Here is a 12167-nt window from a genome sequence, read left to right on the forward strand (position 1 = left end):
CTGGGATTAGAGCTAAAATATAGGGATTGGATCAAAAAACTGATGACATGAGTGAGAAGTGGTTTTCCCTATCTGGGGAAGATTTAATCTATAGTCATGAGTGAAGATAATGGGAGGTCTGGGGATCATATAGTCATGTTGGCAGTACTATAATGTTTGGGACATGTTTACACCTTTGTAAGAGATTCATTTAATTAGGGACGGTCAGGGACATTAAGAAATGAATAAACAAGACAGTCTGATGTGCTGCTTTTGAATAATAAAAGGCCCACATCAATCCCAATGATCCAATCAATTCAACATACCTCCCTGCAGTACATATAAAGCAGAAGGTCATGTTCACACTCTAATACAGAATATACAGATGTATAAAGCATTGTTACCCCCATTAATGGGGAACAACGCAAGCAATAACGCTATAAATATGGCATGTTTACGAAATCTTGCGGTAAGAACGTGGGAGTGTTAACGGGATTAATTATACAAAGAATTCCACTATGCAGAAAAGAATGTCGGAGGTCCCCAAATAATACAATTCCTCACCCATAAGTATTTATTATTATTATTAATTATTAAAAAAAAAAAAAAGAGTGAGAGAAACTGCTACTGCAAAAATAAAAGTGATTTCCTTTTGGTTCCAGTCTCACATGGAGGAGCAAAGGCTTTCAGTGGGATTCTCCACACGGGGATGTGGTTCTGGAAGGCACAGTATTATTATACAGACGGTCACGCTCGTTTTCAGAAATAAAATGTTATCCCCCTGTTAGCAAGACTAGTTTGCCCACTGTGCTTATAAACACGGTGACCTGTGGCTGTGAAGGACCTGTGACCGGGACAGTCTTCATCAGATGCACGGCAGATGTCACTAAAAATGATGCACGACCGTCATTCTTCTAACATCATGGCTTTTAGAAGAGACATTTCAGATATATGATTATAATGAGAATATAAACCGACATCAGAGACACTGCGTGTTCTATATTCTAATATATTCCATGTTCTAACGCATTCTACGAAGGCTGCCCTCGGATGTGGATAGGGTAACCCGGCTTGTAAGCTCCCCATTATCCCACCCATGGGTAGCCTCCTTTAACCCCTGCAGTGCTTCCCCATGTATTGCTGGCCTCTCCAACCGTTACTATTCTATGTGTGTGTCCAAAATGCATAACAGGCTATCACTGACCAGAACAACCCTGAGGCACCGTCTTTGTTATTGAAACCCATTCAAAGATAATGTAGTTTAGCCCATAAACTACCTTAAAGGTAGTTTAACCCCTTAACTGCCTTAAATGTAGTTGCCCTTGCTGCCACAAGGGGTCATCTGGTAGCACAGGGGTTAAAGGTGGCTCTGGCTAATGTAGTAATGGAGAATTTGGTGCAAAAAAGACAAGTAAAAAGTCAGAGGGAGTTATTAGTACAGGGCTGGCCAAACCCAGTCCTGAAGGGCCACCAACAGGTCAGGTTTTAAGGATATCCCTGTGTCAGCACAGGTGGCTCAATCAGTCTCTGGTTCAGCACAGGTGGCTCAATCAGTCTCTGCTTCAGCACAGGTGGCTCAATCAGTCTCTGCTTCAGCACAGGTGGCTTAATCAGTGCTTGCTTAAGTACAGTCGAAGACTGAGCCACTGATTGAGCCTCCTGTGCTGAAGCAGGGATATCCTGAAAACCTGACCTGCTGGTGGCCCTTGAGGACTGGCGTTGGCCTCCCCTGTATTAGGGGGACCTCTTCCAATGAATAATGCCGCTGTGTTTCTGTTTCAGACTGTGCGAGTCCAGGGCAACGACATCTCCCACCGGCTCAGGCTGTCCAATGTCCGGAAACAGGACGAGGGCATTTACGAATGCCGGGTGTCCGATTACGGAGACGACGAGACTCAGGAGCACAAAGCCCAGGCGATGCTCCGCGTCATCTCCCGCTTCTCCCCGCCCGACATGCAGGCGGCGGAGGCGGTGTCGCACATTCAGAGCAGCGGGCCCCGTCGGAATAGCCCCAACAGCAGAGCCACCCCGGAACCTGGAAACAAACGTCCCATCCCCCCTGGAGAGAGCCTGGCTCCATCACCGGCCACTGCAGCAGCAGCAGCAGCAGCAGCAGCGGGCTCATCCTCCGCATCCCCCGCTCCGGGAAAAGCAGCCATCCTGCGGCAGCAGCACGGCTCAGGTGAGTCATGTGCTGTTCTGCAGTGCCACCTGGTGGATGTTACTGGGAGGTGTAGAAGACCAACATGTCAGTCAAGAGCCTTGATGCAAAACTAAGGCCACTTTAAAGCTGCAGTTCAGTCTTTTTTTTTTTTATTATTTATTTTTTTACTTCAATAGTTTCATGTGTGCAATCTCTAATTACCTAAAGAACTGTATAGCTGCAGCTCAATTCGTTCTCCATGTATTGATAGGCGAAATTTGGTGACATAATTAGTGAAGGGATCTGTTTTTCTTCTGCTTCTGTCACTCAGTGGAAGCTCATGAATATTCATGAGCACTCCTGCACTGACATGTGCTAGAGGGAGGGCAGGGCTGACAAAGGGGTGTGCCAGGGCTTGTGACAGGACATGAAGGGGCAGTGCTTTAGCAAATGGTTGTTAAAATAGAATACAAGAAAATTGGTCTTTCAAAGTTGTTTTTTTGAAAACAGAAAATGCTAAAAGTATTTTTTCTTACTACAGAACTGATTTATTAAAAAAACACACATGCAGGATATTGACTGAACTGCAACTTTAATGTTGACGACCCAGCGCTTTGTTCATCAATATATTTATATACAACATTGACCTCTATATAAAAAAAACAGCCTTTAGTAGTGATATATAAGGCAACTAGAAGAGAATTACACCAAGTGTCTGTATAATTCCTATGTGCTGCGAACCGTGTGCTATACTGTAATTGTGACGCGCTTTGATGCCCATTAGGAGAAAAGTGCTATATGAAATAAAGTTATTATTATTTTAGCGATTTTTTAAAAGCTTGGGGGATATACACTCTGCTCATATTACTCAACCTCTCAGCAGCATTTGATACTGTGGACCACGCTCTCCTCCTTCACATTCTCCATACTCTTGGTATTCGTAACAAAGCTCTATCCTGGATCTCCTCTTACCTATCCCATCATACTTTCAGTGTCTCCTGCTAACACCTCCTCCTCTATCGATCTCTCTGTGGGGGTACCCCAGGGCTCTATCCTGGGACCTCTTCTCTTTCCTCTGTACACACACTCTCTAGGTGACCTTATCACATCTCTTGGGTTCAAATATCACCTCTATGCTGACGACACACACATTTACTTTTCAATCCCTGACCTTACACCTGCTGTACAGACCAAAGTTTCTGAATGTCTCTCTGCGATATCATCCTGGATGGTCCTCCGCCGACTTAAACTCAACATGGCAAAAACAGAGCTCCTCATAATTCATCCCAAACCTGGCCCCTCTACCTCCTTCCACATTACTGTTGGAAGTATGATCATTCACCCAGTAGCCCAAGCACACTGCCTGGGATCACACTCGACTCCTCTCACATTCAAAACGTATCTAAACCTGTCGCTTTTTCCTCCGCAATATTACAAAGATACGCCCTTTCCTCTGTTGCTCGAATGCTAAAACTCTGACTCAGGCCCTCATTCTCTCCCACCTCGATTACTGTAACCTCCTGCTGTCCGGCCTTCCTGCCTCTCATCTGTCTCACCTACAATCTATCCTAATAGCTGCTGCCAGAATCACGCTACTCTTTCCTAGATCTGTCTCAGCATCTCCCCTCCTGAAATCCCTCTCCTGGCTTCCTATCAAATCCCGCATCTCGCACTAAATTCTCCTCCTCACTTTTAAAGCTTTACACTCTTCTGCCCCTCCTTACATCTCAGCCCTAATTTCTCGCTATGCACCATCCCGACTCTTGCGTTCTGCTCAAGGATGTCTTCTCTCTACCCCTTTTGTGTCAAAAGCCCTCTCCCGCCTTAAACCTTTCTCACTGAGTGCCCCACACCTCTGGAATGCCCTTCCCCTCAATACCCGACTAGCACCCACTCTATCCACCTTTCAGACCCACCTTAAGACACACTTGCTTAAAGAAGCATATGAGTAGCACCATGGCTAATACTATACGCATGATACATAAACCTTGGCCCCCTGCAGACGCACTTACCAGAACGCTCTCCTACTGTCTCTGTACGTTCTTCCAGCCTACCAATTAGATTGTAAGCTCTTCGGAGCAGGGACTCCTCTTCCAAAATGTTACTTTTATGTCTGAAGCACTTATTCCCATGACCTGTTATTTGTATTATTTGTTATTTACAGGCATACCCCGCATTAACGTACGCAATGGGACCGGAGCATGTATGTAAAGTGAAAATGTACTTAAAGTGAAGCACTACCTTTTCCCCACTTATCGATGCATGTACTGTACTGCAATCGTCATATACGTGCATAACTGCTGTAAATAACGCATTTGTAACAGGCTCTATAGTCTCCTCGCTTGTGCACAGCTTCGGTACAGGTAGGGAGCCGGTATTGCTGTTCAGGACGTGCTGACAAGCGCATGCGTGAGCTCCGTTTGCCTATTGAGCGATATGTACTTACTCGCGAGTGTACTTAAAGTGAGTGTACTTAAACCGGGGTATGCCTGTATATGATTGTCACGTGTATTACTGCTGTGAAGCGCTATGTACACTAATGGCGCTATATAAATAAAGACATACATGCATATAACCACACGAGTCTTTGAAGGCCACTGGTGTGGTGATCTGATCTCCCACACTGTTTAACGACCACCGTATTAAGATCATTTTGGAGATAAATTGATGCAGAGTCAATGACACGTTGACCGTATGTTGATACAAGGTGGTAGTTCCTGTCTTAAGCCACTATGTAATAAGCCGCCATCCCTCTGCTGAATGAGCTAAACTCTTCTCCAGGATGGATAGATAAGATAGATAAGATGGATGGATTAGATAGATAGACAGTGGCCAATGTTTATCTCCATTAGGGAAATATAAATGGCTGCCATTCTCTGGCATCACAGTTGTTGCAGGTCCTGCGGACCAATAGGAAGCCACAATGTCATTGGGCGGATGACTGTTTAAATGTCCAAGGTGTAATACCTCCAACTAAACCAGGAAGTATCTTACGAACTGGGGGCAACCCAGAGCTACAAGTATCCCCACCCAGACATGGTCCCCAGTTTGGATGATGTAAAAAGATCCACATTGAAATTCAGCAGGATTGCTGTTTTAAAGCGCTAGACGTCTGTGGAGGAGAGCTTTATGCACTGTTGATGATTAACCCATTTACTGACATAAGGGGTTTGCAATGTACTGCATATGCCCCTCTAGCAGCAAAGGGGTAATGGTGATCACTTAAGTACCTTACACACAGCCCTCAAAGTGGTTGGAACGAAATGACATCAAAGGCAGATCCAGGCCGGTGATGACAGCATGGACCTGGAGCTGGAATGGCCATGCCAATCTGGGCATTTCAACAACAAAAGGGGTAGAATGGTTTGACGACAGAACCTGAGGCAAAAAAGTTGCCAATAATTGTCAACAACATTATGAAAAAGTGGAATATTAATAGAAAGGCCACGTGGTACTATGTAAGGCATGCATCCTAGCAAGCCCTCCTCCCACCGATCTGCATCACCATAATCACAGATAGACTTTCACATATAGAGAAGTGGCACAGTGTAAGATATGGGGTAAGCACAGGGAGAAGGCAATGTTACAATATAAGTGGTATGCTGAGAGACATACAAAGAAAGACAAAGGGATAGTTAGAGTGGAAGTTACTGACCTCCCTACACCTTCTCCCAAACATCTTGCAGTCTAAGTCCAGGATTCACTCAAGGTCATTAAGTGAGCGATAACACCCAATATTGTTGCTCATTTAACGCTGTATTCACTAAGAATGATATAGGCATGATAACCATGCAATATTGCTCTAACTTGCTCCGGGTGTTTGACGATAATGGGAGAATGCCTCGTGTGCCTCTGCTGCACCAAAGGGTTATCAGTGAAAATAGTCTCTCCCCCTCACATACCTAAAATAGTAACAACATGTAGATGTACTATATACATAGTCAAGGTAACAGTAGCCAACCTAGAATATGTGATAAAATATATAAAATCTACAATGTATTACTTTTAAATATATTAACCCCTTAGTGGCCCTAATGGCCAGCTAGGCAGGATCAAGCCCTGGCTTGCTGGCCACTTAGGTCTACTAAGGAGTTAACACAGTCCCTATCACTAACTACCTTCATCCACCCATATGGGCATTCAAACAATGGCATCTCCATGGTTACCAGGTCACTGTGGATTAAAAACCATATAATATGCAATATATGATCAAAAATGAAGAAAAAAAATATTCAGCCAATCAATATGGCTAAATCCATGGCATGACATTAAACATGCATAAAAAATTAGCAAACATGAAAAGCACCACAAACTCTTAGACCTCCAGTGAGGCTTAATCCATGGGCCCAATGGTCCTTTACAATCCATGTCCATCCTTGTTCATCCTCAATGTTGATTTCAGAAATGGATCATCTGTTGTTTGAAGGTCAATAATCTGTCTTCAATTATCTTCTTTTCTTTTGTCGTGGGAGCTCTTGCTCCTCAGGGTCCTCAGGTCCTGGCTTCTGTTGTGATTGCAAATAGGTGGGGTTAATATAGTAGGCCCCACCATCTTGCATCACTTGCTTGCATCACTTGCTTGTTTGCTGTCCATGTGAGATGCCAGGGGGGTTGACCCTATTATAATACCAAAACATACCCACTTGCACACACAACATTTAGAAGCTGGGACTCGGGGAAGCCATGGAGAAGAAAAAAGAAGAGAGAAGATGAAAGAAATGAAGACTGATACAGTAACTGACCTTCAAGCAACTGAGGATCCATTTCTGCAGTCAACATTGAGGGTGACTCATCTAAGGACAACGATGGAAATGGATTGAACAGAACCATCGGGCCCATGGATTAGGCCTCATTGGAAGCTGAAGATTTTTGTTGGGGGGGGGGGGGTTACATGTTGGCTTATGCCATATATACGATGCCGTATATTGGGCCATATTGTCTGGCTGTATAATGTTTTCTTTCTTGTTTTTGTTGGGGGGGGAGGGGGCAGGAAGGAGGACAATTCAACTCCATGTGTATTTTAGGGCCAATTGTGGCCCAGAAGAATTATCCTTTTTGGGGGATAGTTCCAGGGGGTTTATGGAGACCCTGAAGATAGAGTGGGGTAAGTTGGAAGCTTTATTTACCTTAAACTCCTTCAGCCGTCAGATAGAATGGTCTAGTAGGGCATTAAGGGGTTAACATGTATTTTCATACTGTATAGTATTTTTTAGTGTATGTAATTTTTATGGTATTGCATATCATGTGGTTTTTAATCCATAGGGACCTGTTTTACCTGCAGATGACATGTTTTCCAGGCACATATGGGAATGCAAGGTATCTAATGATAGCGATGTTAGAATAGTAACTGTATTAACCCTTTAGTAGATCTAAGTGGCCAACTAGGCAGGGTCAACCCTGAGCTACTGAGGGGTTCATATATTTAAATGTAATACCCTGTGGATAACATTTATTTTATTCCTTTTCTAAATTGGCTAGTGTTATCTTCACTGTGTATACAGTGGCAATTATATACAGTACATAGCCACGATAGGCCGAACGCTAACCTGGGGTACGTGATAAAAAATCAGTAATATTTTTTGGCAGTAATTTCGTGACCATTACTAATTCCAATATGTCGAGTTAAATATATTGCAGACATATCTCTGCAGTAGAAGGCCCTTATCACAGCTTTACAGCTGGTCACAAGGCTTTAGTGAATAGGTCGTTAAAAAAATGGCAATATCCCCTGCTATTGCCTTTTTATTCCAATATCGACTTGTAGTGCTTTCAGCCCTAGGTGCTTCAGTCAAATGCAGAGAAAGTCATCTTTTATTTCTATTTACATTTTAAATCTCCACTTTCATCTGTTGGGGTGAATGAAAGCTTTACCCGCAGGGTTTCACACTGGAATACAAAGTGTGGGCAAGACAGTTGTTACAATGAAATATTAATATCACAACCAGGGCAGTCGGCCTCCCTGCGCTCCATGGGCGTTCCAACAGTCAGAGGTGATAAGATGAAAGACCTAGTGGCACAAAAGGATTCTAAATAAGATGGACGTGCTGGCATGTCTCTGTGTCTCACGAGTGGGTTCCGCTTATACTAGTAATAACCTTTGCATGAGGGAATAGAAGGCACTTACTATCCTGGTTTGGAAAGGGTTTATGAGTATCAAAGGTACATCTAAAAGCAATACAAATAGGGACTCTATAAGAACTGCCAAATCCCTAGGCAAACCTACATAACCCTCTTGACCATATGCTATGCTTGAGCCGGCACTCTGGCAATTATGGGATTACATGCTGGAATCTTCAGTTAGCAAAAACATCTAAAAGCAGCCCTGCACTGTGCTCCAAGAGATGAGGCTTTCCGCGGGAGAATGGGCATGTGTGACGCCCCAGCCAGAGACAGGTACAGAAAAATAACTGGAAGATACCAGAAAGGTCTTGTGAAGAACAGATGGGTTTGGGAAGAGGCGGTGTGATTGACAGTTGGAATGGAAGACAACAATCATGTAAAACTTGCTCCTTAGTGTATCCAGAGCGCATATCTCACTATGAAGACACACGTCAGTACGTGGCCTGTACGTGGCCTGTACTCTGTACTTGTATTAGTGCGTTGTATTCTGGATAACCAGTAAATGTTGTATGCCTTCCTTGTGATGATGAGTTCTTGTATCTCTTCTTTACAAACACGACTTCTCGTTTGCTTCAGATTTTGAATTGCAGGTTTTCTGAATTTAAAAGCCCCAGAAAAGATCACTGACAAAAGACTGCATTTCTGTACCTCTGATAATATAATATTTTTCCCTATAAAGCCCTGACACTGAATGCCACAACAGGCATATAATGTATAGATGAAGGGCTCTAATATTGGTGCCAAAGGTCACACAGTGATTAATTCTCTTGCACAAGGTCACGAGAAGCTGGCACTGAAATCTGAACAAGATCCATTTGCTTTAAAGTGTGACTATGATAAGCCACTACCTCTTCCTAAATATGGAAATGAACAGATATTACCCACAGAGACGCAGCCAGAGAAACCAGCAGCATTGCTTCAAGCGAACAGCTGAGAAAAAACCAAGTGAATGCGAAAAAACTCGCTGAGATGTTAAAGACAAGCCTTAAATAGCTGTCTTTTTTTTATAGGACCAGTTTTAAGGAAAATATAATAGCTTTATATTTAAGGATAATAATAATAATAATAATAATAACTTTATTTGATATATCGCTTTTCTCCCAATGGGACTCAAAGAGCTTAAAAAGTACCCTATAGCGTGTGGTACACAGCACATAAGAGTTTTGACAGACACAGTCCCTGCCCAGGTGAGCTTACAATCTACGTGTTTTTGGTGCACAGAAAGATAAAGTGACTTGCACAAGGAGCTGTCACCAGGAAAGGAGGTTCCCCTTATTCAAACTCAGTGTCATTGTTTCCAAAGTCAGGGACCTTAATCTCTGAGCTGCTCCTTCCATTGCCAAAAGACCTGGACCAGAGACATAAACACTGGATTTAAACAAATGGAGCTCCGTAGTAATAGCGATGCGTTAGCTGCATCCAAAATACCAGCAGGATGATTTGCTCTTAGTAAATGTATTGCATTGCGCTCTGTGCTTCAATGTTACACGACATGATATGAGCGCTGACTGAAGCAGGCGCGCCTCCGCTCTCCCCACACCTCTATGGCCCGGGCCTTACACGACATGATATGAGCGCTGTTTGTTTCTGCAGAAATAACGCGTTCTTGCAGAAATTAGAAAAAGAGAGAAAAACATTTAATCCCAATATTTAAAACTGCAATCCTGGCTAAAAAGAATTTGTATCTATCTTACCTGAACCGCGTGGTCCCCTGAAGTTTATCGGTGATCATGGACATTTTGGTACCCCGTCTGGTCCAGTAACAGAAAGCCCAGAGCGGACTAGGGGTCCACCGGGCAAAATGAGGAAAGAATATAGCCACAGATATCGGGGCTCGCTCTGGCAGCCAATAGAAAGCGATGACACGGAGGCTTCCATTGGTGATCAGGTTTGTAGTCTAACAAATTCCTCTAGGAAAGAGGTACAGAGTGAAGGTCTCCTCTAGGACAGAGGTACAGAGTGCAGGTCTCCTCTAGGACAGAGATACACAGTGCAGGTCTCCTCTAGGACAGAGATACACAGTGCAGGTCTCCTCTAGGACAGAGGTACAGAGTGCAGGTCTCCTCTAGGATAGAGGTACAGAGTGCAGGTCTCCTCTAGGACAGAGGTACAGAGTGCAGGTCTCCTCTAGGACAGAGGTACAGAGTGCAGGTCTCCTCTAGGACAGAGGTACACAGTGCAGGTCTCCTCTGGGACAGAGGTACACAGTGCAGGTCTCCTCTGGGACAGAGATACACAGTGCAGGTCTCCTCTGGGACAGTGATACACAGTGCAGGTCTCCTCTAGGACAGAGGTACAGAGTGCAGGTCTCCTCTAGGACAGAGGTACAGAGTGCCGGTCTCCTCTAGGACAGAGGTACAGAGTGCAGGTCTCCTCTAGGACAGAGGTACACAGTGCAGGTCTCCTCTGGGACAGAGGTACACAGTGCAGGTCTCCTCCAGGACAGAGGTACACAGTGCAGGTCTCCTCTGGGACAGAGGTACACAGTGCAGGTCTCCTCTAGGACAGAGGTACACAGTGCAGGTCTCCTCTAGGACAGAGATACACAGTGCAGGTCTCCTCTAGGACAGAGATACACAGTGCGGGTCTCCTCTAGGACAGAGGTACAGAGTGCAGGTCTCCTCTGGGACAGAGGTACAAAGTGTAGGTCTCCTCTGGGACAGAGGTACACAGGGCAGGTCTCCTGTAGGAAAGAGGTACAAAGTGCAGGTCTCCTCTGGGACAGAGGTACACAGGGCAGGTCTCCTCTCGGACAGAGGTACAGAGTGACGGTCTCCTCTAGGACAGAGATACACAGTGCAGGTCTCCTCTAGGACAGAGATACACAGTGCAGGTCTCCTCTAGGACAGAGATACACAGTGCAGGTCTCCTCTAGGACAGAGATACACAGTGCAGGTCTCCTCTAGGACAGAGATACACAGTGCAGGTCTCCTCTAGGACAGAGATACACAGTGCAGGTCTCCTCTAGGACAGAGGTACAGAGTGAAGGTCTCCTCTAGGACAGAGATACACAGTGCAGGTCTCCTCTAGGACAGAGATACACAGTGCAGGTCTCCTCTAGGACAGAGGTACAGAGTGCAGGTCTCCTCTAGGACAGAGGTACAGAGTGAAGTTCTCCTCTAGGACAGAGGTACAAAGTGCAGGTCTCCTATAGGACAGAGATACACAGTGCAGGTCTCCTATAGGACAGAGATACAAAGTGCAGGTCTCCTCTAGAACAGAGATACAAAGTGCAGGTCTCCTCTGGGACAGAGATACAAAGTGAAGGTCTCCTCTGGGACAGAGATACAAAGTGAAGGTCTCCTCTGGGACAGAGATATACAGTGCAGGTCTCCTCTGGGACTGAGATACAAAGTGCAGGTCTCCTCTAGGGCAGAAGTACAAAGTGCAGGTCTCCTCTTGGACAGAGATACAAAGTGCAGGTCTCCTCTAGGACAGAGATACAAAGTGCAGGTCTCCTCTGGGACTGAGATACAAAGTGCAGGTCTCCTCTAGGGCAGAAGTACAAAGTGCAGGTCTCCTCTAGGGCAGAAGTACAAAGTGCAGGTCTCCTCTTGGACAGAGATACAAAGTGCAGGTCTCCTCTAGGACAGAGATACAAAGTGCAGGTCTCCTCTGGGACAGAGATACAGAGTGCAGGTCTCCCCTAGGACAGAGATACAAAGTGCAGGTCTCCTTTGGGACTGAGATACAAAGTGCAGGTCTCCTCTAGGGCAGAAGTACAAAGTGCAGGTCTCCTCTAGGGCAGAAGTACAAAGTGCAGGTCTCCTCTTGGACAGAGATACAAAGTGCAGGTCTCCTCTAGGACAGAGATACAAAGTGCAGGTCTCCTCTGGGACAGAGATACAGAGTGCAGGTCTCCCCTAGGACAGAGATACAAAGTGCAGGTCTCCTCTTGGACAGAGATACAAAGTGCAGGTCTCCT

General features: G+C 45.0%; 1 protein-coding gene across 4 annotated transcripts in view; it reads left to right on the top strand.

The window, feature by feature from the left end:
* The window catches only part of VSTM2B (V-set and transmembrane domain containing 2B), a 64193-nt gene that overhangs the window by 7065 nt on the left and 44961 nt on the right, over nt 1–12167 (top strand). For all 4 annotated transcript variants that reach the window (XM_075576297.1, XM_075576296.1, XM_075576294.1 and 1 more), the window contains one exon: nt 1762–2161. In XM_075576297.1, coding sequence (XP_075432412.1) covers nt 1762–2161 — 400 coding nt within the window. The remainder of the gene's footprint in view (nt 1–1761; nt 2162–12167) is intronic.

The sequence above is a fragment of the Ascaphus truei genome, chromosome 19, assembly GCF_040206685.1.
Source record: "Ascaphus truei isolate aAscTru1 chromosome 19, aAscTru1.hap1, whole genome shotgun sequence".
NCBI lineage: Eukaryota > Metazoa > Chordata > Amphibia > Anura > Ascaphidae > Ascaphus > Ascaphus truei.